Here is a 26,300-nt window from a genome sequence, read left to right on the forward strand (position 1 = left end):
GCTCTAAATTGACCGTAGGTGTGAATGTGAATGGTTGTTTGTCTCTATGTGTCAGCCCTGCGATCATTTGGTGACTTGTCCAGGGTGTACCCACCTCTCACCTGTAGTCAACTGGGATAGGCTCCAGCTTGCCTGCAACCCTGCACAGGATAAGTGGTTATGGATAATGGATGGATAGTTTGCCTTCATGAGTTGTTTTTCCATCATCTTAATGGATTTCTTGCACAAGTACCAATTTTCCAATTTTCACTTGTCATGCATGAAACCTTAAAAAATAAATACTTTAATGTCAACCATAAACACAACATTACAGTTTATTGAAGCATTACATTAATGGCATTTAGCAGACACGCTTATCCAGAATGACATATAACATACCCAGAGCAGCCTGGGGAGCTGTTGGGGGTTAGGTGCCTTGCTCAAGGGCACTTCAGCCATTCTTCCTGGTCCAGGGAATCAAGCCAGCAATCTTTTGGTTACAAAGCTAATTCTTTAACCATTAGGCCATGGCTTTACCACTGATTGATTGTGTAATAAATTCAGAATTCAGTTTCAGGGATTCACTGCTAAAGGGTTAACGATTTTAAACGGTTCATCACATTCATTAAAATGCCTTGGGGACTTTCATTAACCTGAGATCAAAAGGAGTAAAGGAGTTCCACCCCATCAGTGGTACCGTATAAAACTCCGTCCCTAGGATCAGACACTAATTCTGTTCTCACAGAATTTGCCTAGTGTGTGCATCTTCTCTTCTCTTCTCTTGCTTTTTGCCAGCATGAGCTGTCAGGGAAGAGGACAAGGAAGAAGAAGGGGTCGTCGTGACCATAGCAAGAGCCCTCCCAGGAGAGGGGGTAGTCGTGACCATAGCGAGAGCCCTCCCAGGAGAGGGGGTCGTCGTGACCAGAGCAAGAGCCCTCCCAGGAGAGGTAGTCGTGAGAGTAGCGAGAGTCCTCCCAGGAGAGGGGGTCGTCGTGACCAGAGCAAGAGCCCTCCCAGAAGAGGGGGTCATCGTGACCAGAGCAAGAGCCCTCCCAGGAGAGGGGATCGTCGTGACCAGAGCAAGAGCCCTCCCAGGAGATGGGGTTGTCGTGGCCAAAGCCCTCCCGAAAGGCCGTTTTTTGTAAGTAGTCTTCTGATGGTAATGCATTATTTGCTTTTGTTTGCAATAGTCAACTCTAAATCAGCAAAATATCACCCACCCCTCCCAGCTTAGTCCCTGCAATTTATTTGATTGAGTTGTATGTAGTTCTGTGCAAAAGTCATATAGCACATGCAAAAGAATGCTGTAGAGGAAACATGCCATCGAAAATAATGAAATTAAATGTTTCTATGTTAAAAAAAGACATAATATTAACTTCAGTAAACAGTAGTAAATGAAACAATATTTGGTGCGATAACCCAACAAAGCATGAGCTGATTGATTTCCTAACATAGGATTGCAGCATTCTCTCCTCTCGTCAGTGTACAATAGGATTTTGAACATTCATAACTGACAAAGCTTTTTTTAAATAAAATGTTTGGGGTTTTTTTACTTTAAAAGTGAAATGTAAGGAAATTTTGTTCACCTCAAAATAAAGTCACTTCGAACAACATTTGATGAACAGGAAACTGGCTTCAGCACATGAAGTCACACTAAACACGATTACATTTTAGAGTTATCACCTCAAAAATATATGACAATTCACTAATATGAAGAGGTTCCTCTCTCTGATATATTTTTCTCCCCTGTATATACTGCATATAATGTGTATACAGTGAGTATACCGTATACTGTTTCAGTGTCCTGTATGTTCATATAATGACAGTTATCTCAGGCAGTTCTTTCTAATTTTATCCTGTGGTCAAGTGTGATTATTTTTGGAAATAGGAAAAGAACAAAATGTAAAATTTTTGAGACCGTTCAACTTCATTCTAATGTCTACTTTTTTTTTTCCATCCAGCAGGGAGGATGGCCAGGATTGCCATGTACAGGGCAAATGAAAATCGGCATGGGAGTTTCATTTCAAACCAGCGGAACCATCCCATCTGAGGTTTCAAATCCAGTTATCCAACCTGTGAGTAAAAAAATGCACATAAAAAAAGATAAATGACTTGGCGTAATCATATTGATGATCTCTCTGGAAAAGTAGCTAAAAGATTATACCTTTTGAGGAGGATTAGAAAGTATCTCACTGTGGAGACGTACAAGTATCTTCATGACACTTTGGTTCAGCCTCTTTATGAATACTGTGATGTAGTCTGGTCTAATGCTGACAAAACAAGCCTTGACAGATGACTAAGGTTGCAGAAAAGAGGTGCTTGTATTTATTCTACAAAAGAAGAGCAGAGAAGAACAGTCTGAAAACTTGTTTAGAGAGCTGGGTTGGATCCCTTTAACTGATTGTTGGACTTTCCATAAATACCTATTTGCATTCAAATGCTTGAAAGGAGGGCAGCACGGTGGTGTAGTGGTTAGCGCTGTCGCCTCACAGTACGTTCGAGCCCCATGGCCGGCGAGGGCCTTTCTGTGCGGAGTTTGCATGTTCTCCCCGTGCCCGCGTGGGTTTCCTCCGGGTGCTCCAGTTTCCCCCACAGTCCAAAGACATGCAGGTTAGGTTAACTGGTGACTCTAAATTGACCGTGAGTGTGAATGGTTGTCTGTGTCTATGTATCAGCCCTGTGATGACCTGGCGACTTGTCCAGGGTGTACCCTGCCTTTCGCCCGTAGTCAGCTGGGATAGGCTCCAGCTTGCCTGCGACCCTGTAGAAGGATAACGCGGCTAGAGATAATGAGATGAGATGCTTGAAAGGATTTTGCCCATCATACCTCAAGAACATGTTTACCACAATGCTGAAGTATATAACTGCAACACTAGAAACAATTTTAACATTCACATGGTTGAAATATCATCCAAGTCTGGTTATAGATCCTTCAAATATTCCGCTTCTAAATTATTCAACCGTCTCATTTTATAGTTTAAAACTGTGTCAAATCATTTTGCTCAAATTATTGGTTATGTATATAACAAAAAATGTTCTAGATTAACTCTAAATTGTCCAATGTACTCAATCCTCTATGTTATTATAATTTTCATACTATTTCTGAAAGTTTCCATTATCAATACAAATCGTTATAGGTTTTAACATTTTATCCACATTATTATATTTTATTTATTCTATGTCATTATATATTTGCCATTAATTTATATTTATATTATACACAGCTTTCATGTAAATAGGTGTCAGCTTTTGAAATCCTGTGCCTAATAAAGTTTATTATTAAATACAACAATTCCTATTTTGTTTTTAACAACACTATGTCCAGTATAATGCACCAAATATTAATTTATATTAATGTCTTGGTAATTGTAATTTCTTCATTGTGCCACAGCCCATTCCTTATGTTGGAACAATAGATGGAGGTATAAGACCAGGAATGCGACTGCATGTCGAAGGGATTGTCCCTCTTCATGCCAAACAGTATGCTATCATTTCTTTCTAAATATTTTTTTAAACATTATAATTTTTGGTTTGTAGCTGCTACAGATATATAAAGTGCATTTATAAGTCAGCATTACTTTGAATGACATCTGTTCTATTTTGTGATTGTAATGTTTTTCCTATGCAGATTTCAAATAAATTTCAAAACAGGAGAAAAAGATGCTGATGACGTCGCTTTTCATTTCAACCCCCGGATTGGTCTTTACGTCTACATGAACATCTTCAGAAATGGGAGATGGCAGAAGGAGGAATTACGTCCCGGAAACTTTGAGATGGGGGCACCCTTTAAATTGCTGTTTCTCATCCATAAGGATTTCTATGAGGTGGGTTACTGAATGAATAAAAATAAATTGAAAATTAAAATAAACAAAGTATTTAAGTAAAATCTAAGCAAATGTGCAACTTTTCAACAGGTCCATCTGAATGGAGTGCTTTTCTACAAGTTCAGTCACCGCATTCCTTTAAACAAAGTTACTACACTTGCAATGTCAGGAGATGTTTTAATAATGTGGTTCGGATTTGAAGTAAGTACATTGGTTTATAGAAATTAATTGGATCATTTTTTATTATTTTAGATTATTATTTTTGGGGTGGGGGCTGCATGGTGGTGTAGTGGTTAGCGCTGTCGCCTCATAGCAAGAAGGTCCGGGTTCGAGCCCCGTGGCCGGTGAGGGCCTTTCTGTGTGGAGTTTGCATGTTCTCCCCGTGTCCGCGTGGGTTTCCTCCGGGTGCTCCGGTTTCCCCCACAGTCCAAAGACATGCAGGTTAGGTTAACTGGTGACTCTAAACTTGACCGTAGGTGTGAATGTGAGTGTGAATGGTTGTCTGTGTCTATGTGTCAGCCCTGTGATGACCTGGCGACTTGTCCAGGGTGTACCCCGCCTTTCGCCCGTAGTCAGCTGGGATAGGCTCCAGCTTGCCTGCGACCCTGTAGAACAGGATAAAGCGGCTAGAGATAATGAGATGAGATGAGATTTTTGGGGTGGGGGCTGCACATTGGTGTAGTGGTTAGCGCTGTCGCCTCATAGCAAGAAGGTCCGGGTTCGAGCCCCATGGCCGGCGAGGGCCTTTCTGTGTGGAGTTTGCATGTTTTCCCTGTGTCCGCCTGGGTTTCCTCCGGGTGCTCCAGTTTCCCCCACAGTCCAAAGACATGCAGGTTAGGTTAACTGGTGACTCTAAATTGACCGTAGGTGTGAATGTGAGTGTGAATGGTTGTCTGTGTCTATGTGTCAGCCCTGTGATGACCTGGTGACTTGTCCAGGGTGTACCCCGCCTTTCGCCCGTAGTCAGCTGGGATAGGCTCCAGCTTGCCTGTGACCCTGTAGAACAGGATAAAGCAGCTAGAGATAATGAGATGAGATGAGATTTTTGGGGTGTGGAGGGGGAGTCACTTCTTGAAAGCTCATTCTTGATTTATTTATTTCCTCACTAGAAATGGACACAGCCTTCATTCAAAAACAGCAAACTGATACTGATGGGAATCGGAAGCACAACATTCATCCCATTAGAGGTTTCTGATCTGATCACCAATCCAGTGAGTAAAGGAGGCTAAAAGAGACATTGGACATATGTAAAAAATATATTAAAAAAAGACATTTTCATGAAAAAAAGATATAAAATGTACAAAATATGCATTTTAACCTTAAATTTTGGAAGAGTTCTTTATAATTGACGTGATGGAAACTTGATGAAGCACATTGTCTTTTCTCTGCCAAGGCACTTCCATATGTGGCTGCAATCCCAGGATGGCTAAAACAAGACATAGCTTTTGTTTTCCAAGGGATTGCTCCTGAAGATAATAATCGGTATGCTATTAAAGCACTTTGTAGTCCAGGAGAGTGAGGAAGTTTTGATGGAGATATCTGCAATACCTTTGTTTCTCTTCACAGCTTTGAGATAAATTTCAAAACGGGGCCATCTGATGGTGATGACATCGCTTTTCACTACAACCCTCGCATTGGTAGTATTACTGCCCTGAACAGCTTCAGAAACAGAAGCTGGGAGCTGCAGATAGACGCACCTGTTAAACCCTTCACCAGTGGAGGAGCCTTCATAATTCTCATCGTCATCAACTCTCAGGGCTATGAGGTGTGTTTATTTCTTTCTAATAAAATACAGAAGATCATTGTAATCACAGGAATATTGGAATCGATAATCAAATAAATCTTCTTTCTGCAGGTCTATGTGAACGGCTTTAAACATTGCACATTCAAGCACCGCATTCCTCTCGAGAAAGTTTCTACAGTTCACGTTGGTGGAAAAGTTTCCCTCCTCCTCTGTGGTTTTATTGCTGTACGTTTACAAGTTTGTTGTTATTAATGGCAGAGTGCTGCAACCTGAATATATGTTTTATTTGTGTATGTATGGACAGTATGTATGTACAGTACTGTACAAAAGTTTAGGCACTCAATATATTAAATACGAACTTTATTTCATGACATATAAATTATCAAGACAGTACAAATCATTGTAGATGGTTAACATTAGTTTTCCAGAACAAAATAAAATGTCACATAATAATGTCTGGATATAATTAAAGAAAGCAGCATATTACATAAGCATAACTTATCAGACAAAAAAAAAAAACATAGAGAAGGCTGCTGGATTTTGGTTGAAAAATAACAGGCAAGTGTCAAAATTCAAAGTCAAAATTAAAGCCTCCAGAAGAATTGTGGCTGGTTCTGCAAGATGATCCATAAAGATTAGAGAAGCTAATTTCTATATTAGAGATATCACAAAACAAATTCTGTGTGAAGCGAGAATTGTTTTCACGATCTGAAAGGTTTCTCCATGAAAAATACTACAAAGAGCAGGAAACAGTTCTCAACGAAACAAAGTCAGTATTTGGTGTTATGAGACTTTGTAAGGAAAAACAAAAATAGTCGTCTCAGGTACAGTGAATGCAGTTTTATAAGGAAATGAGCTTTAGGTTTTACTGAGCAACTGAAAGAACCAGCCACAGTTCTTCTGGACACTTTGACTGTCACACTTGCTTCTTATTGTGCAGCGAAGCCCAGTTGCCTTCATTATGTTGTCTTTTTGTTTGTCTGAAAAAGTGACTCTGTTGCGAATTTTCTGTCCCATTTAATTTTGTGCTGGTAAACTAATGTTTAGAAGTCTAACATGTCTTTGTTAATGTAGAGGGGGGTGGCAAGGTGGTGTAGTGGTTAGCAATGTTGCTTCATAGCAAGAAGGTTCTGGGTTTGAGTCCAGTAGCTGACAGGGGCCTTTCTATGTGGAGTTTGCATGTTCTTCCCGTATCTGTGTGGGTTTCCTCCATGTGCTCCGGTTTCCCCAACAGTCCAAAGCAATGCAGGTTAGGCTAATCGGTGGCTCTAAATTGACCGAAGGTGTGAATGTGAGTTTGAATGGTTGTTTGTCTCGATGTGTCAGCCCTGCAATGATCTGGTGACTTGTCCACGGTGTACCAAGTCTCTCGCCCATAGTCAGCTGGGATAGGCCCCAGCTTGCCAGTGACCCTGGACAGGATAAGCGGTAACAGATAATAGATGAACAATAATGTGGATGTCAAAAAATCAAAATATATAACTAAGTTTGACCTAAGAAAAGAGGTGAACCCTTTTGCACGATACTGTATTGACTTTCTTTCTTACGTGTTTCCTGTTCAAGTGGCATTTCTACAACATGCTTGATATCTTCATTTTCTCCTCAGAGCTGGAGTACCACTTTATCCTATAAGGAACTAAAGAAAATCACAAGCACACAGACCACAACCTCGAGTTTGACATGCTTACCTTTCGACATTTCAAATCCAATCAGTATGCCTGTAAGTAAACCGGTACATTACTTGAACTAGAAAGACACAAAATGTATGAAGGAACTTTTTCAACTCCAACAACATAGTTTATAATAATGTGCAAATATGTATTATTAAGATTATGTCTTGGAATATTTGCTCTCCTTGCCATGATGGATAGCTGATAGTGCTAATGGTGCACATAATTTGTTCTGACTCCAGGAACTTCCATATGTTGGCAAAATCCCAGGAGGGTTAAAACAAGACATGGCTGTATTCTTACAGGGGACTGTTCATGGAGACGCAAAGAGGTACACTTCTAAAGCCCTCGGAATAATAATGAACAAAACCCCATCTGTAACTAGTACAGTTGGAAAAGCTTGCACAATTAAATTCAGGGATTTCTTTTTACACTGGAGTCCATGAGAGATAATCAGTTTCTGACAGATATTTGTAACACTTTTGTTTCTCTTCCCAGCTTTGCAATTAATTTCAAAACGGGCCCATCTGACGGTGATGACATCGCATTTCACTTCAACCCTCGCTTTGGTAGTATAACAGCCCTGAACAGCTTCAGAAACGGAAGCTGGGAGACGGAGGAAAACGCACCTGATGAACCCTTCACCACGGGAGGAGCCTTCCAAATTTTTATTGCCATCAATTCAAATGGCTATGAGGTATATTTTATACCTACTTCCACTTTATTGGAGGAAGTTATGTTTACAACTGTTTGTTTCTTTCTTTGTTAGTTTGTTTGATTGTTTATGTTTTACGAATTTAAATAAAAAATCAGTGAATGGATTTTGATGGAATGTTAAGGAAAATTGGTCCATGGGCCAAACAACAACTGAATAGATTTTGATGTAAATCTGGATATGTATGTGAATTCAAAATTTTTGTTTATTTGTTTCTTTGGTTGTTCCCCATGTAATTCAAAAAGTAATGAACAGCTTTTTGATTAAATTTGGTGGACAGCTTTTTTAGTGTCCTAGGTTCAAGTTATTTGATAATGATGTTGATAATATGTGGCGTTGTGGAGGTAAGCACTCTCTTGAGTGCCCTTCTAGTTCATCATCTGCAGCAGGATGCTGGAAATCAGACAATCATGTGATACAACAAGTCCTACTTTGTTTCTGCAGGTCTACGTGAACGGTTTAAAACATTGCACCTTCAAGCACCGGATTCCTCTCGACAAAGTTTCAGCACTTAGTGTTAATGGAGACATTTCCCTCCTCCTATGCGGTTTTATTCAGGTAAGTTAACGAGATCTTTCTATTAATGGTAAGGGCATAGTTTAATGATTTGTATTATTTCTTTTTATCATAAATTGTTCCTTTAAACATCATGCTTGGGATTTTCATTTTCTCACCAGAAATGGATGTGTCCTTCTTTGTTCGTGAAAGAGAAGAAATTTATACTGATGGGAAGTGGAAGCTCAACATTTATCCCATTAGAGGTTTCTGATCCAGTCAGCAACCCAGTGAGTAAAGCAGCCTATTACAGACATGATGAACTGGTATCAAACAGCACAATATGATTTCTTACAAATTCCTTTATAACATTAACAAAAGTAAAGAATGAATCCTTAAACCTTGGAACACTTCTTTTTAATTGACGTGATGGAGACTTGATGGAGCACATTGTCTTTTCTCTGCCAAGGCACTTCCATATGTGGCTGCAATCCCAGGAGCCCTAAAACAAGACATAGCTTTCGTTTTCCAAGGGATTGCTCCTGAAAATAATAATCGGTATGCTATTAAAGCACTTTGTAGTACAGAAGAGTGAAGAATTTCTGATGGAGATATCTGCAATACCTTTGTTTCTCTTCACAGCTTTGCGATAAATTTCAAAATGGGGCCATCTGATGGTGATGTCATCGCTTTTCACTACAACCCTCGCATTGGTAGTATTACTGCCTTGAACAGCTTCAGAAACGGAAGCTGGGAGCTGCAGATAGACGCACCTATTAAACCCTTCACCAGAAGAGGAGCCTTCATAATTCTCATCGTCATCAACTCTCAGGGCTATGATGTGTGTTTATTTCTTTCTAATAAGTTACAGAAGATCGTTGTAATCACAGGAATATTGGAATCAATAATCAAATAAATCTTCTTTCTGCAGGTCTATGTGAACGGCTTTAAACATTGCACATTCAAGCACCGCATTCCTCTCGAGAAAGTTTCTACAGTTCACGTTGGTGGAAAAGTTTCCCTCCTCCTCTGTGGTTTTATTGCTGTACGTTTACAAGTTTGTTGTTATTAATGGCAAAGTTGCAACCTGAATGTATATGTTTGATTTTTGTATGTATGTATGTATGTATGTATGCATAGTTCTGTGCAAAAGTTTAGGCACCCGATTTTTTAAATCCAAACTTTGTTACCGATTTGTATTTTATGACTGATATATTATCAAGACGGGCGGCACGTTGGTGTAGTGGTTAGCGCTGTCGCCTCACAGCAAGAAGGTCCGGGTTCGAGCCCCGTGGCCGGCAAGGGCCTTTCTGTGTGGAGTTTGCATGTTCTCCCCGTGTCCGTGTGGGTTTCCTCCGGGTGCCCCGGTTTCCCCCACAGTCCAAAGACATGCAGGTTAGGTTAACTGGTGACTCTAAATTAACCGTAGGTGTGAATGTGAGTGTGAGTGGTTGTCTGTGTCTATGTGTCAGCCCTGTAATGACCTGCCGACTTGTCCAGGGTGTACCGGTACCCCGCCTTTCGCCCATAGTCAGCTGGGATAGGCTCCAGCTTGCCAGTGACCCTGGACAGGATAAGTGGTGACAGATAATGGATGGATAATAATGTGGATGTCAAAAAATCAAAATATATAACTAAGTTTGACCTAAGAAAAGAGGTGATGAACACTTTTGCCCCATACTGTATTGACTTTCTTTCTTGCGTGTTTCCTGTTCAAGTGGCATTTCTACAACATGCTTGATATCTTCATTTTCTCCTCAGAGCTGGAGTACCACTTCTTCCTATAAGGAACTAAAGAAAATCACAAGCACACAGACCACAACCTCGAGTTTGACATGCTTACCTTTCAACATTTCACATCCAATCAGTATGCCTGTAAGTAAACCGGTACATTACATGAACTAGAAAGACACAAAATGTATGAAGGAACTTTTTCAACTCCAAGAACATACTTTATAATAATGTGCAAATATGTATTATTAACCTTATGTCTTGGAATATTTGTTCTCCTTGCCATGATGGATAGCTGATAGTGCTAATGGTGCACATAATTTGTTCTGACTCCAGGAACTTCCATATGTCGGCAAAATCCCAGGAGGGTTAAAACAAGACATGGCTGTATTCTTACAGGGGACTGTTCATGGAGACGCAAAGAGGTACACTTCTAAAGCCCTTGGAATAATAATGAAGAAAACCCGATATGTAACTAGTACAGTTGGAAAAGCTTGCACAATTAAATTTAGAGATTTCTTTTTACACTGGAGTCCATGAGAGATAATCGGTTTCTGACAGATATTTGTTACACTTTTGTTTCTCTTCCCAGCTTTGCAATTAATTTCAAAACGGGCCCATCGGACGGTGATGACATCGCATTTCACTTCAACCCTCGCTTTGGTAGTATAACAGCCCTGAACAGCTTCAGAAATGGAAGCTGGGAGACGCAGGAAAACGCACCTGATGAACCCTTCACCACGGGAGGAGCCTTCCAAATTTTTATTGCCATCAATTCAAATGGCTATGAGGTATATTTTATACCTACTTCCAACTTTGTTGGAGGAAGTTATGTTTACAACTGTTTCTTTCTTTGTTAGTTTGTTTGATTGTTTATGTTTTACGAATTTAAATCAAAAATCAGTGAATGGATTTTGATGGAATTTTAAGGAAAATTGGTCCATGGGCCAAACAACAACTGAAAAGATTTTGATGTAAATCTGGATATGTATGTGCATCCAGAATTTTTGCTTGTTTGTTTCTTTGTTTGTTCCCCATGTCATTCAAAAAGTAATGAACAGCTTTTGATTAAATTTGGTGGACAGCTTTTGTAGTGTCCTAGGTTCAAGTGATTTGATAATGATGTTGATAATATGTGGCGTTGTGGAGGTAAGCTCTCTCTTGAGTGCCCTTCTAGTTCATCATCTGCAGCAGGATGCTGGAAATCAGACAATCATGTGATACAACAAGTTCTACTTTGTTCCTGCAGGTCTACGTGAACGGTTTAAAACATTGCACCTTCAAGCACCGGATTCCTCTCGACAAAGTTTCAGCACTTAGTGTTAATGGAGACATTTCCCTCCTCCTATGTGGTTTTATTCAGGTAAGTCAAGGAGATCTTTCTATGAATGGTCAGGGCATAGTTTAATGATTTGTATTATTTATTTTTATCATAAATTGTTCCTTTAAACATCATGCTTGGGATTTTCATTTTCTCACCAGAAATGGACGTGTCCTTCTTTGTTCGTGAAAGAGAAGAAATTTATACTGATGGGAAGTGGAAGCTCAACATTTATCCCATTAGAGGTTTCTGATCCAGTCAGCAACCCAGTGAGTAAAGAAGCCTATTACAGACATGATGAACTGGTATCAAACAGCACAATATGATTTCTTACAAATTCCTTTATAACATTAACAAAAGTAAAGAATGAATCCTTAAACTTTGGAACCCTTCTTTTTAATTGACGTGATGGAGCACATTGTCTTTTCTCTGCCAAGGCACTTCCATATGTGGCTGCAATCCCAGGATGGCTAAAACAAGACATAGCTTTCGTTTTCCAAGGGATTGCTCCTGAAGATAATAATCGGTATGCTATTAAAGCGCCTTGTAGTCCAGAAGAGTGAAGAATTTCTGATGGAGATATCTGCAATACCTTTGTTTCTCTTCACAGCTTTGAGATAAATTTCAAAACGGGGCCATCTGATGGTGATGACATCGCATTTCACTACAACCCTCGCATTGGTAGTATTACTGCCCTGAACAGCTTCAGAAACAGAAGCTGGGAGCTGCAGATAGACGCACCTGTTAAACCCTTCACCAGTGGAGGAGCCTTCACAATTCTCATAGTCATCAACTCTCAGGGCTATGAGGTGTGTTTATTTCTTTCTAAAAGTTACAGAAGATCGTTGTAATCACAGGAATATTGGAATCGACAATCAAATAAATCTTCTTTCTGCAGGTCTATGTGAACGGCTTTAAACATTGCACATTCAAGCACCGCATTCCTCTCGAGAAAGTTTCTACAGTTCACGTTGGTGGAAAAGTTTCCCTCCTCCTCTGTGGTTTTATTGCTGTACGTTTACAAATTTGTTGTTATTAATAGCAAAGTTGCAACCTGAATGTATATGTTTGATTTTTGTATTTATGTATGTATGTATGCATAGTTCTGTGCAAAAGTTTAGGCACCCGATTTTTTAAATGCAAACTTTGTTATAGATTTGTATTTTATGACTGATATATTATCAAGACAGTACAAACCGTTTTAGACGAATAAACATTAGTTTTCCAGCACAAAATCAAATGTCACAAAATAATGACGGGATGTTAGGAAAGAAAGTGGCATATTCCATCAGAACAACTTCTCATTATCTCTAGCCGCTTTATCTTGTTCTACAGGGTTGCAGGCAAGCTGGAGCCTATACCAGCTGACTATGGGCGAAAGGTGGGGTACACCCTGGACAAGTCGCCAGGTCATCACAGGGCTGACACATAGACACAGACAACCATTCACACCTACAGTCAATTTAGAGTCACCAATTAACCTAACCTGCATGCCTTTGGATCGTGGGGGAAACCAGAGCACCCGGAGGAAACCCACGCGGACAACATGCAAACTCCGCACAGAAAGGCCCTCGCCGGCCACGGGGCTCGAACCCAGAACCTTCTTGCTGTGAGGCGACAGCGCTAACCACTACACCACCGTGCCACCCTAAAAACAACTATCAGATTAAAATAAATAAATAAATAACTTATTGTCAGCTGCTAGATTTTGGTTGAAAAATAACAGGCAAGTGTCAAAAGTCAAAGTCAAAATTATAGTCTCCAGAAGAATTGTGGCTGGTTCTGCAAGATGTTCCAGAAAAATCAGAGAAGTTAATTTATATATTATAGATATTGAAAAAAAATACGTATGTGAGGCGACAGTTGTTTTCACGATCTGAAAGGTTTCTCCATGAAAAATACTATGAAGAACAGGAAACAGTCCTAAAGGAAACAAAGTCAGTATTTGGTGTTATGAGACTTTGTAAGGAAAAACAAAAATAGTCATCTCAGGTACAGTGAATGCAGTTTTATAAGGAAATGAGCTTTAGGTTTGACTGAGCAACTGACAGAACCAGCCACAGTTCTTCTGGACACTTTGACAGTCACACTTGCTTCTTATTGTGCAGCGAAGCCCAGGGTCCTTCATCATGTTTTCTTTTTGTTTGTCTGTAAAAGTGTCTCTGATGTGATATGCTCTTTTTATTCGTGCCATGCAAAGATTTTTCTGTCATATTTAATTTTGTGCTGGAAAATGAATGTTTGGAAATCTAACAAGTTTTTGCACTGACTTGATAATGTAGAATTGGTTGGCACGCTGGTGTAGTGGTTAGCACTGTCGCCTCACAGCAAGAAGGTTCTGGGTTTGAGCCGAGTGGCTGATGGGGGGGCTTTCTGTGTGGAGTTTTCATTTTGTCTGCGTGGGTTTCCTCCAGGTGTGCCGGTTTCCCCCACAGTCCAAAGACATGCAGGTTAAGTTGATTGGAGGCTCTAATTTGACCGTGAAGAGCTTTGGCTGTCTCTGTGTCAGCCCTGCGATCATCTGGCGACTAGTCCAGGGTGTACCCCGCCTCTCACCTTTAGTCAGCTAGGATAGGCTCCAACTTGCCCGCGACCCTGCACAGAATAAGCGGGGATGGATAATTATGTAGAAGTCATAAAATCAAAACATATAACTAAGGTTGACCTAAGAAAAGAGGGGAACAAAGCTTTTGCACGATACTGTATTGACTTTCTTTCTTGCGTGTTTCCTGTTCAAGTGGCATTTCTACAACATGCTTGATATCTTCATTTTCTCCTCAGAGCTGGAGTACCACTTCATCCTATAAGGAACTAAAGAAAATCCCAAGCACACAGACCTCGACCTCGAGTTTGACATGCTTACCTTTCAACATTTCATATCCAATCAGTATGCCTGTAAGTAAACCGGTACATTACATGGACAAGAAAGACACAAAAAGTCTGAAGGAACTTTTTAAACTCCAACAACGTACTTTATAATAATGTGCAAATATGTATTATTAACATTATGTCTTGGACAGGCACGTGCACACATAGGGCTTTAGGGGTGCTTGAGCCCCTGCCCTTTTTGCCTTGAATTAAATGTTGCCCTTTTAAAATAATAATAATCCTAATAATAAATAATACAGTCCTGTTAGAAGTTTAAAACAATGGCGGTACAAAAACTCCACGGCAATCTACCAATGTTCCTGTAATGCGGGGTGGCTGTGTGCGTTGAGCTGCCGCTTCTCTGTGCATTGCTGCTCTGCTTGAGCGCGGCCAGAGAGAGGGAGCGCGCGGCCAGAGAGAGGGGGCGCGCACTGAGAGAGGGGGCGCGCGGACTGAGTGAGAGGGAAGAAGCCGCTGCGCGCGCTGCCACAATGATAACAGAGGAGCCGCGACAGTGAGGCAGCTTGAACATGTGAGTTATGGTCTAACAGTTAGCCCTTTCAAACTGTATGGACATGACATTTGGGCGTTTGTAGGCCTACTGACATTTGTGCAAATAATTTAAGTCTCTGTAGTTTAATAATCTGCTTGTTAACTGACGTGACCTGACCTGTTACTGTTCACAATTGATTACCTCGGCCATGCTTCGGTGTACATGCAAGTATCATATATCGTCGGGAAGCTTACATTCTCCTCTTGTATATATAACTAGTCGTCGACCTCTTCCACAACGTGCTCAAATCAAATGTGGGTTATGTTTCAGAAAAAAACAAAAACAAAAGCTTGTGAAAAATGTACTCAGAAGCCTGTGCAAAGAAGAGAGGCTCTCTGATCTCCTTCTCCTCTCGATTGAAAAAGACATACCCATAAATCACAATGAGGTCATTAATATCTACAGGGACATGGCCCCCAGAAGGTTATTGCTTTAAGGCCCCTGGAATGTTAGGCTTCTACCTTTATGAGAGGAAGGACTGATTTTTATCATTTTGTCCATCAGGCTATTTACTTATTTGTTCAAAGTTGAGGTTTCACTGTTCAATGTTAAATCTTTAACAATAAAAAAGCCTAATAATGCACCAGTGTTTTATTGCTTTGCATGTCTTCCAAGCCTATGATAATGTGAGTGACAATTTTGCTGACACAAAAGAAATGGCAATTGCATATCACTTTCACCAACACACTTACCTTCCTATTAGTACGTTAATTTTAATTCTACATTTCTATATTTTGGAAAGGACCGGGGAAAAAAATCATGCACTTGCTGCCCTTTTTCTGACTTTGAGCCCCTGCCCCTCTATAATCCTGTGCACGTCACTGGTCTTGGAATATTTGTTCTCCTTCCCATGATGGATAGCTGATAGTGCTAATGGTGCACATAATTTGTTCTGATTCCAGGAACTTCCATATGTCGGCAAAATCCCAGGAGGGTTAAAACAAGACATGGCTGTATTCTTACAGGGGACTGTTCATGGAGACGCAAAGAGGTACACTTCTAAAGCCCTCGGAATAATAATGAAGAAAACACCATATGTAACTAGTACAGTTGGAAATGCTTGCACAATTAAATTCAGGGATTTCTTTTTACACTGGAGTCCATGAGAGTTAATCGGTTTCTGACAGATATTTGTAACACTTTTTGTTTCTCTTCCCAGCTTTGCAGTTAATTTCAAAACGGGCCCATCTGACGGTGATGACATCGCATTTCACTTCAACCCTCGCTTTGGTAGTATAACAGCCCTGAACAGCTTCAGAAACGGAACCTGGGAGACGGAGGAAAACGCACCTGATGAACCCTTCACCACGGGAGAAGCCTTCCAAATTTTTATTGCCATCAATTCAAATGGCTATGAGGTATGTTTTATATCTACTGCCAACTTTGTTGGAAGAAGTTATGTTTACAACTCCGTTTGTTTGTCTGTCTGTCTTTTCCCAATGTAACACAAAAATCAGTGAACAGATTTTGATGGAATGTTGAGGAAAATTGGTCCATGGGCCAAACAACAATTGATTAGATTTTGATGTAAATCTGGATATGTATGTGCATCCAGAATTTTTGTTTGTTTCTTTCTTTGTTTGTTCCCCATGTAATTCAAAAAGTAATGAACAGCTTTTGATTAAATTTGGTGGACAGCTTTTTTAGTGTCCTAGGTTCAAGTGATTTGATAATGATGTTGATAATATGTGGCGTTGTGGAGGTAAGCACTCTCTTGAGTGCCCTTCTAGTTCATCATCTGCAGCAGGATGCTGGAAATCAGACAATCATGTGATACAACAAGTCCTACTTTGTTTCTGCAGGTCTACGTGAACGGTTTAAAACATTGCACCTTCAAGCACCGGATTCCTCTCGACAAAGTTTCAGCACTTAGTGTTAATGGAGACATTTCCCTCCTCATATACGGTTTAATTCGGGTAAGTCAAGGAGATCTTTCTATTAATGGTCAGGGCATAGTTTAATGATTTGTATTATTTCTTTTTATCATAAATTGTTCCTTTAAACATCATGCTTGGGATTTTCATTTTCTCACCAGAAATGGACGTGTCCTTCTTTGTTCTTGAAAGAGAAGAAATTTATACTGATGGGAAGTGGAAGCTCAACATTTATCCCATTAGAGGTTTCTGATCCAGTCAGCAACCCAGTGAGTAAAGCAGCCTATTACAGACATGATGAACTGATATCAAACAGCACAATATGATTTCTTACAAATTCCTTTATAACATTAACAAAAGTTAAGAATGAATCCTTAAACCTTGGAACACTTCTTTTTAATTGACGTGATGGAGACTTAATGGAGCACATTGTCTTTTCTCTGCCAAGGCACTTCCATATGTGGCTGCAATCCCAGGATGGCTAAAACAAGACATAGCTTTTGTTTTCCAAGGGATTGCTCCTGAAGATAATAATCGGTATGCTATTAAAGCACTTTGTAGTCCAGAAGAGTGAAGAATTTCTGATGGAGATATCTGCAATACCTTTGTTTCTCTTCACAGCTTTGAGATAAATTTCAAAACGGGGCCATCTGATGGTGATGACATCGCTTTTCACTACAACCCTCGCATTGGTAGTATTACTGCCCTGAACAGCTTCAGAAACAGAAGCTGGGAGCTGCAGATAGACGCACCTATTAAACCCTTCACCAGTGGAGGAGCCTTCACAATTCTCATCGTCATCAACTCTCAGGGCTATGAGGTGTGTTTATTTCTTTCTAATAAAATACAGAAGATCATTGTAATCACAGGAATATTGGAATCGATGATTCAGTAAATCTTCTTTCTGCAGGTCTATGTGAACGGCTTTAAACATTGCACATTCAAGCACCGCATTCCTCTCGAGAAAGTTTCTACAGTTCACGTTCGTGGAAAAGTTTCCCTCCTCCTCTGTGGTTTTATTGCTGTACGTTTACAAGTTTGTTGTTATTAATGGCAAAGTTGCAACCTGAATGTATATGTTTGATTTTTGTATTTATGTATGTATGTATGGATAGTTCTGTGCAAAAGTTTAGGCACCCGATTTTTAAAATCAAACTTTGTTATAGATTTGTATTTTATGACTGATATATTAGCAAGACAGTACAAGCCATTTTAGGCGACTAAACATTAGTTTTCCAGCACAAAATCAAACGTCACATAATAATGTCGGGATGTTAGGAAAGAAAGCGGCATATTACATCAGAACAACTTATCAGATTAAAATAAGTAAATAAATAACATATTGTCAGTTGCTAGATTTTGGTTGAAAAATAACAGGCAAGTGTCAAAATTCAAAGTCTCCAGAAGAATTGTGGCTGGTTCTGCAAGATGTTCCAGAAAAATCAGAGAAGCTCATTTCTATATTATAGATATTGGAAAAAAAAAAACGTATGTGAGGCGACAGTTGTTTTCACGATCTGAAAGTTTTATCCATGAAAAATACTATAAAGAGCAGGAAACAGTCCTAAACAAAACAAAGTCAGTATTTGGTGTTATGAGACTTTGTAAGGAAAAACAAAAATAGTCATCTCAGGTACAGTGAATGCAGTTTTACAAGGAAATGAGCTTTAGGTTTGACTGAGCAACTGAAAGAACCAGCCACAGTTCTTCTGGACACTTTGACTGTCACACTTGCTTCTTATTGTGCAGCGAAGCCCAGTGTCCTTCATCATGTTTTCTTTTTGTTTGTTTGAAAAAGTGTCTCTGATGTGATATGCTGCTTTTATTTGTGCCATGCAAACATTTTTCTGTCATATTTAATTTTGGGCTGGAAAATGAACGTTTGGAAATCTAACAAGTTTTTGCACTGACTTGATAATGTAGAATTGGTTGGCACAGTGGTGTAGTGGTTAGCACTGTCGCCTCACAGCAAGAAGGTTCTGGGTTTGAGCCCAGTGGCTGATGGGGAGCTTTCTGTGTGGAGTTTTCATTTTGTCTGCGTGGGTTTCCTCCAGGTGCGCCAGTTTCCCCCACAGTCCAAAGACATGCAGGTTAAGTTGATTCGAGGCTCTAATTTGACCGTGAACAGCTTTGGCTGTCTCTGTGTAATCCCTGCGATCATCTGGCGACTAGTCCAGGGTGTACCCCGCCTCTCACCTTTAGTCAGCTAGGATAGGCTCCAGCTTGCCCGCGACCCTGCACAGAATAAGCGGTGATGGATAATTATGTAGAAGACATAAAATCAAAACATATAACTAAGGTTGACCTAAGAAAAGAGGGGAACAAAGCTTTTGCACAATACTTTATTGACTTTCATGCGTGTTTCCTGTTCAAGTGGCATTTCTACAACATGCTTGATATCTTCATTTTCTCCTCAGAGCTGGAGTACCACTTCATCCTATAAGGAACTAAAGAAAATCACAAGCACACAGACCACAACCTCGAGTTTGACATGCTTACCTTTCAACATTTCAAATCCAATCAGTATGCCTGTAAGTAAACCGGTACATTACATGGACAAGAAAGACACAAAAAGTCTGAAGGAACTTTTTAAACTCCAACAACGTACAACCCCGATTCCAAAAAAGTTGGGACAAAGTACAAATTGTAAATAAAAATGGAATGCAATAATTTACAAATCTCAAAAACTAATATTGTATTCACAATAGAACATAGACAACAGATCAAATGTCGAAAGTGAGACATTTTGAAATTTCATGCCAAATATTGGCTCATTTGAAATTTCATGACAGCAACACATCTCAAAAAAGTTGGGACAGGGGCAATAAGAGGCTGGAAAAGTTAAAGGTACAAAAAAGGAACAGCTGGAGGACCAAATTGCAGCTCATTAGGTCAATTGGCAATAGGTCATTAACATGACTGGGTATAAAAAGAGCATCTTGGAGTGGCAGCGGCTCTCAGAAGTAAAGATGGGAAGAGGATCACCAATCCTCCAAATTCTGCACCGACAAATAGTGGAGCAATATCAGAAAGGAGTTCGACAGTGTAAAATTGCAAAGAGTTTGTACATATCATCATCTACAGTGCATAATATCATCAAAAGATTCAGAGAATCTGGAAGAATCTCTGTGCGTAAGGGTCAAGGCCGGAAAACCATACTGGGTGCCCGTGATCTTCGGGCCCTTAGATGGCACTGCATCACATACGGGCATGCTTCTGTATTGGAAATCACAAAATGGGCTCAGGAATATTTCCAGAGAACATTATCTGTGAACACAATTCACCGTGCCATCCACCGTTGCCAGCTAAAACTCTATAGTTCAAAGAAGAAGCCGTATCTAAACATGATCCAGAAGCGCAGACGTCTTCTCTGGGCCAAGGCTCATTTAAAATGGACTGTGGCAAAGTGGAAAACTGTTCTGTGGTCAGATGAATCAAAATTTGAAGTTCTTTATGGAAATCAGGGACGCCGTGTCATTCGGACTAAAGAGGAGAAGGACGACCCAAGTTGTTATCAGCGCTCAGTTCAGAAGCCTGCATCTCTGATGGTATGGGGTTGCATTAGTGCGTGTGGCATGGGCAGCTTACACATCTGGAAAGACACCATCAATGCTGAAAGGTATATCCAGGTTCTAGAGCAACATATGCTCCCATACAGACGACGTCTCTTTCAGGCAAGACCTTGCATTTTCCAACATGACAATGCCAAACCACATACTGCATCAATTACAGCATCATGGCTGCGTAGAAGAAGGGTCCGGGTACTGAACTGGCCAGCCTGCAGTCCAGATCTTTCACCCATAGAAAACATTTGGCGCATCATAAAACGGAAGATACGACAAAAAAGACCTAAGACAGTTGAGCAACTAGAATCCTACATTAGACAAGAATGGGTTAACATTCCTATCCCTAAACTTGAGCAACTTGTCTCCTCAGTCCCCAGACATTTACAGACTGTTGTAAAGAGAAAAGGGGATGTCTCACAGTGGTAAACATGGCCTTGTCCCAACTTTTTTGAGATGTGTTGTTGTCATGAAATCTAAAATCACCTATTTTTTCTCTTTAAATGATACATTTTCTCAGTTTAAACATTCGATATGTCATCTATGTTCTATTCTGAATAAAATATGGAATTTTGAAACTTCCACATCATTGCATTCCGTTATTATTTACAATTTGTACTTTGTCCCAACTTTTTTGGAATCGGGGTTGTACTTTATAATAATGTACAAATATTTATTATTACCATTATGTCTTGGAATATTTGCTCTCCTTGCCATGATGGATAGCTGTTAGTGCTAATGGTGCACATAATTTGTTCTGACTCCAGGAACTTCCATATGTCGGCAAAATCCCAGGAGGGTTAAAACAAGACATGGCTGTATTCTTACAGGGGACTGTTCATGGAGGCGCAAAGAGGTACACTTCTAAAGCCCTCGGAATAATAATGAAGAAAATACCATATGTAACTAGTACAGTTGGAAAAGCTTGCACAATTAAATTCAGGGATTTCTTTTTACACTGGAGTCCATGACAGTTAATTGGTTTCTGACAGATATTTGTAACACCTTTTGTTTCTCTTCCCAGCTTTGCAGTTAATTTCAAAACGGGCCCATCTGATGGTGATGACATCGCATTTCACTTCAACCCTCGATTTGGTAGTATAACAGCCCTGAACAGCTTCAGAAACGGAAGCTGGGAGACGCAGGAAAACGCACCTGATGAACCCTTCACCACGGGAGGAGCCTTCCAAATTTTTATTGCCATCAATTCAAATGGCTATGAGGTATATTTTATACCTACTGCCAAATTTGTTGGAGGAAGTTATGTTTACAACTCTGTTTGTTTGTTTGTTTGTTTGTTTGTTTGCTTGTTTGCTTGTCTCCTTTTCCCTATGTAACACAAAAATCAGTGAACAGATTTTGATGGAATGTTAAGGAAAATTGGTACATGGTCCAAACAGTTGAATAGATTTTGATGTAAATCTGGATATGTATGTGCATCCAGAATTTTTGTTTTTGTTTCTTTGTTTGTTCCCCATGTAATTGGAAAAATAATGAACAGCTGTTGATTAAATTTGGTGGACAGCTTTTGTAGTGTCCTAGGTTCAAGTCATTTGATTTTGATGTTAATAATATGTGGCGTTGTGGAGGTAAGCACTGTCTTGAGTGCTCTTCTAGTTCATCATCTGCAGCAGGATGCTGGAAATCAGACAATTATGTGATACAACAAATTCTACTTTGTTTCTGCAGGTCTACGTGAACGGTTTAAAACATTGCACCTTCAAGCACCGGATTCCTCTCGACAAAGTTTCAGCACTTAGTGTTAATGGAGACATTTCCCTCCTCCTATGCGGTTTTATTCGGGTAAGTCAAGGAGATCTTTCTATTAATGGTCAGGGCATAGTTTAATCATTTGTATTATTTCTTTTTATCATAAATTGTTCCTTTAAACATCATGCTTGGGATTTTCATTTTTTTACCAGAAATGGATGTGTCCTAATTTGTTCGTGAAAGAGAAGAAATTTATACTGATGGGAAGTGGAAGCTCAACATTTATCCCATTAGAGGTTTCTGATCCAGTCAGCAACCCAGTGAGTAAAGCAGCCTATTACAGACATGATGAACTGGTATCAAACAGCACAATATGATTTCTTACAAATTCCTTTATAACATTAACAAAAGTAAAGAATGAATCCTTAAACCTTGGAACACTTCTTTTTAATTGACGTGATGGAGCACATTGTCTTTTCTCTGCCAAGGCACTTCCATATGTGGCTGCAATCCCAGGATGGCTAAAACAAGACAGAGCTTTCGTTTTCCAAGGGATTGCTCCTGAAGATAATAATCGGTATGCTATTAAAGCGCTTTGTAGTCCAGAAGAGTGAAGAATTTCTGATGGAGATATCTGCAATACCTTTGTTTCTCTTCACAGCTTTGAGATAAATTTTAAAACGGGGCCATCTGATGGTGATGACATCGCTTTTCACTACAACCCTCGCATTGGTAGTATTACTGCCCTGAACAGCTTCAGAAACAGAAGCTGGGAGCTGCAGATAGACGCACCTGTTAAACCCTTCACCAGTGGAGGAGCCTTCACAATTCTCATCATCATCAACTCTCAGGGCTATGAGGTGTGTTTATTTCTTTCTAATAAGTTACAAAAGATCATTGTAATCACAGGAATATTGGAATCGATAATCAAATAAATCTTCTTTCTGCAGGTCTATGTGAACGGCTTTAAACATTGCACATTCAAGCACCGCATTCCTCTCGAGAAAGTTTCTACAGTTCACGTTGGTGGAAAAGTTTCCCTCCTCCTCTGTGGTTTTATTGCTGTACGTTTACAAGTTTGTTGTTATTAATGGCAAAGTTGCAACCTGAATATATATGTTTCATTTTTGTATGTATGCATGTATGTATGTATGCATAGTTCTGTGCAAAAGTTTCGGCACCTGATATTTAAAATCAAACTTGGTTATAGACTTGTATTTTATGACTGATATATTAGCAAGACAGTACAATCCATTTTAGGTGACTAAACATTAGTTTTCCAGCACAAAATCAAACGTCACATAATAATGTCGGGATGTTAGGAAAGAAAGCGGCATATTACATAAGAACAACTTCATCTCATTTCATTATCTCTAGCCACTTGATCCTGTTCTACAGGGTCGCAGGCAAGTTGGAGCCTATCCCAGCTGACTACAGGCGAAAAGCAGGGTACAACCTGGACAAGTCGCCAGGTCATCACAGGGCTGACACATAGACACCCATTCACACCTACAGTCAATTTAGAGTCACCAGTTAACCTAACCTGCATGTCTTTGGACTGTGGGGGAAACCAGAGCACACCCACACGGGGAGAACATGCAAACTCCACACAGAAAGGCCCTCGTCGGCCACGGGGCTCGAACCCAGACTTTCTTGCTGTGAGGCGACAGCACTAACCACTACACCTCCATGCCGCCGTGTTATGACACTTTGTAAGGAAAAACAAAAATAGTCGTCTCAGGTACAGTTAATGCAGTTTTATAAGGAAATGAGCTTTAGGTTTTACTGAGCAACTGAAAGAACCAGCCACAGTTCTTCTGGACACTTTGACTGTCACACTTGCTTCTGATTGTGCAGCGAAGCCCAGTGTCCTTAATCATGTTTTCTTTTTGTTTGTCTGAAAAATTGAGTCTGATGTGATATGCTGCTTTTATTTGTGCCATACAAACATTTTTCTGTCATATTTAATGTTGTGCTGGAATATAAATGTTTGGAAATCTAACAAGTTTTTGCACTGACTTGATAATGCAGAATTGGGTGGCACGGTGGTGTAGTGGTTAGCACTGTCACCTCACAGCAAGAAGGTTCTGGGTTTGAACCCAGTGGCTGATGGGGGGCTTTCTGTGTGGAATTTGCATTTGGTCTGCGTGGGTTTCTTCCAGGTGTGCACTTTCCCCCAAAGACATGCAGGTTAATTTGATTTGGAAGCTCTAATTTGACCGTGAAGAGCTTTGGCTGTCTCTGTGTAATCCCTGCGATCATCTGGCGAGTAGTACAGGGTATACCCCGCCTCTCACCTTTAGTCAGCTAGGATAGGCTCCAGCTTGCCCGCGACCCTGCACAGAATAAGCGGTGATGGATAATTATGTAGAAGTCATAAAATCAAAACATATAACTAAGGTTGACCTAAGAAAAGAGGGGAACAAAGCTTTTGCACGATGCTGTATTGGCTTTCTTACATACAGTACATGTTTCCTATTCAAGTGGCATTTCTACAACATGCATGATATCTTCATTTTCTCCTCAGAGCTGGAGTACCACTTCATCCTATAAGGAACTAAAGAAAATCACAAGCACACAGACCACAACCTCGAGTTTGACATGCTTACCTTTGAACATTTCAAATCCAATCAGTATGCCTGTAAGTAAACCGGTACATTACATGGACAAGAAAGACACAAAAAGTCTGAAGGAATTTTTTAATTCCAACAACTTGCTTTATTATAATGTGCAAATATGTATTAACATTATGTCTTGGAATATTTGTTCTCCTTGCCATGATGGATAGCTGATAGTGCTAATGGTGCACATAATTTGTTCTGACTCCAGGAACTTCCATATGTCGGCAAAATCCCAGGAGGGTTAAAACAAGACATGGCTGTATTCTTACAGGGGACTGTTCATGGAGGCGCAAAGAGGTACAGTTCTAAAGCCCTCGGAATAATAATGAAGAAAACACCATATGTAACTAGTACAGTTGGAAAAGCTTGCACAATTAAATTCAGGGATTCGTTTTTACACTGGAGTCCATGACAGTTAATTGGTTTCTGACAGATATTTGTAACACTTTTGTTTCTCTTCCCAGCTTTGCAATTAATTTCAAAACGGGCCCATCTGACGGTGATGACATCGCATTTCACTTCAACCCTCGCTTTGGTAGTATAACAGCCCTGAACAGCTTCAGAAATGGAAGCTGGGAGACGCAGGAAAACGCACCTGATGAACCCTTCACCACGGGAGGAGCCTTCCAAATTTTTATTGCCATCAATTCAAATGGCTATGAGGTATGTTTTATACCTACTGCCAAATTTGTTGGAGGAAGTTATGTTTACAACTCTGTTTGTTTGTTTGTCTGTCTTTTCCCAATGTAACACAAAAAGCAGTGAACAAATTTTGATGGAATGTTAAGGAAAATTGGTCCATGGGCCAAACAACAATTGAATCGATTTTGATGTAAATCTGGATATGTATGTGCATCCAGAATTTTTGGTTGTTTCTTTCTTAGTTTGTTCCCCATGTAATTCAAAAAGTAATGAACAGCTTTTGATTAAATTTGGTGGACAGTTTTTGTAGTGGCGGCACAGTGGTGTAGTGGTTAGCGCTGTTGCCTTACAGCAAGAAGGTCCGGGTTTGATCCCCGTGGCCGGCGAGGGCCTTTCTGTGCGGAGTTTGCATGTTGTCCACGTGGGTTTCCTCCGGGTGCTCCGGTTTCCCCACAGTACAAAGACATGCAGGTTAGGTTAACTGGTGACTCTAAATTGACCGTGAGTGTGAATGGTTGTCTGTGTGTATGTGTCAACCCTGTGATGACCTGGTGACTTGTCCAGGGTGTACCCTGCCTTTCGCCTGTAGTCAGCTGGGATAGGCTCCAGCTTGTCTGCGACCCTGTAGAAGGATCAAGCGGCTAGAGATAATGAGATGAGTTTTTGTAGTGTCGTACATTCAATTGATTTCATTTTGATGGTGATAATATGTGGCGTTGCGGAGGTAAGCACTCTCTTGAGTGCCCTTCTAGTTCATCATCTGCAGCAGGATGCTGGAAATCAGACAATCATGTGATACAACAAGTTCTACTTTGTTCCTGCAGGTCTACGTGAACGGTTTAAAACATTGCACCTTCAAGCACCGGATTCCTCTCGACAAAGTTTCAGCACTTAATGTTAATGGAGACATTTCCCTCCTCCTGTACGGTTTAATTCCGGTAAGTCAAGGAGATCTTTCTATGAATGGTCAGGGCATAGTTTAATGATTTG

The 26,300-nt window shown here is 40.2% G+C and overlaps 1 protein-coding gene across 6 annotated transcripts in view; it reads left to right on the forward strand.

Annotated features, from left to right (window-relative positions):
• Positions 1 to 700: 700 nt before the first annotated feature.
• Positions 701 to 26,300, forward strand: part of LOC132887734 (uncharacterized) — a 67,218-nt gene continuing 41,618 nt past the window's right edge. For 3 of the 6 annotated variants that reach the window (XM_060923288.1, XM_060923290.1, XM_060923291.1), the window contains exons 1-45: positions 701 to 1,120; positions 1,941 to 2,054; positions 3,371 to 3,459; positions 3,608 to 3,803; positions 3,894 to 4,004; positions 4,913 to 5,014; positions 5,197 to 5,285; positions 5,370 to 5,568; positions 5,659 to 5,772; positions 7,154 to 7,267; positions 7,460 to 7,548; positions 7,716 to 7,914; positions 8,377 to 8,490; positions 8,610 to 8,717; positions 8,897 to 8,985; positions 9,070 to 9,268; positions 9,359 to 9,472; positions 10,189 to 10,302; positions 10,495 to 10,583; positions 10,751 to 10,949; positions 11,408 to 11,521; positions 11,641 to 11,748; positions 11,917 to 12,005; positions 12,090 to 12,288; positions 12,378 to 12,491; positions 14,261 to 14,374; positions 15,803 to 15,891; positions 16,060 to 16,258; positions 16,703 to 16,816; positions 16,936 to 17,043; positions 17,223 to 17,311; positions 17,396 to 17,594; positions 17,685 to 17,798; positions 19,192 to 19,305; positions 21,105 to 21,193; positions 21,362 to 21,560; positions 22,027 to 22,140; positions 22,260 to 22,367; positions 22,536 to 22,624; positions 22,709 to 22,907; positions 22,998 to 23,111; positions 24,575 to 24,688; positions 24,877 to 24,965; positions 25,133 to 25,331; positions 26,135 to 26,248. In XM_060923288.1, coding sequence (XP_060779271.1) covers positions 776 to 1,120; positions 1,941 to 2,054; positions 3,371 to 3,459; positions 3,608 to 3,803; positions 3,894 to 4,004; positions 4,913 to 5,014; positions 5,197 to 5,285; positions 5,370 to 5,568; positions 5,659 to 5,772; positions 7,154 to 7,267; positions 7,460 to 7,548; positions 7,716 to 7,914; positions 8,377 to 8,490; positions 8,610 to 8,717; positions 8,897 to 8,985; positions 9,070 to 9,268; positions 9,359 to 9,472; positions 10,189 to 10,302; positions 10,495 to 10,583; positions 10,751 to 10,949; positions 11,408 to 11,521; positions 11,641 to 11,748; positions 11,917 to 12,005; positions 12,090 to 12,288; positions 12,378 to 12,491; positions 14,261 to 14,374; positions 15,803 to 15,891; positions 16,060 to 16,258; positions 16,703 to 16,816; positions 16,936 to 17,043; positions 17,223 to 17,311; positions 17,396 to 17,594; positions 17,685 to 17,798; positions 19,192 to 19,305; positions 21,105 to 21,193; positions 21,362 to 21,560; positions 22,027 to 22,140; positions 22,260 to 22,367; positions 22,536 to 22,624; positions 22,709 to 22,907; positions 22,998 to 23,111; positions 24,575 to 24,688; positions 24,877 to 24,965; positions 25,133 to 25,331; positions 26,135 to 26,248 — 5,979 coding nt within the window. In that variant the 5' untranslated portion in view covers positions 701 to 775. The remainder of the gene's footprint in view (positions 1,121 to 1,940; positions 2,055 to 3,370; positions 3,460 to 3,607; positions 3,804 to 3,893; positions 4,005 to 4,912; positions 5,015 to 5,196; positions 5,286 to 5,369; positions 5,569 to 5,658; positions 5,773 to 7,153; positions 7,268 to 7,459; positions 7,549 to 7,715; positions 7,915 to 8,376; positions 8,491 to 8,609; positions 8,718 to 8,896; positions 8,986 to 9,069; positions 9,269 to 9,358; positions 9,473 to 10,188; positions 10,303 to 10,494; positions 10,584 to 10,750; positions 10,950 to 11,407; positions 11,522 to 11,640; positions 11,749 to 11,916; positions 12,006 to 12,089; positions 12,289 to 12,377; positions 12,492 to 14,260; positions 14,375 to 15,802; positions 15,892 to 16,059; positions 16,259 to 16,702; positions 16,817 to 16,935; positions 17,044 to 17,222; positions 17,312 to 17,395; positions 17,595 to 17,684; positions 17,799 to 19,191; positions 19,306 to 21,104; positions 21,194 to 21,361; positions 21,561 to 22,026; positions 22,141 to 22,259; positions 22,368 to 22,535; positions 22,625 to 22,708; positions 22,908 to 22,997; positions 23,112 to 24,574; positions 24,689 to 24,876; positions 24,966 to 25,132; positions 25,332 to 26,134; positions 26,249 to 26,300) is intronic. The other 3 variants (XM_060923289.1, XM_060923293.1, XM_060923292.1) reach the window with 3 other exon arrangements.

This window comes from Neoarius graeffei, chromosome 6, assembly GCF_027579695.1.
Source record: "Neoarius graeffei isolate fNeoGra1 chromosome 6, fNeoGra1.pri, whole genome shotgun sequence".
Taxonomy (NCBI): domain Eukaryota; kingdom Metazoa; phylum Chordata; class Actinopteri; order Siluriformes; family Ariidae; genus Neoarius; species Neoarius graeffei.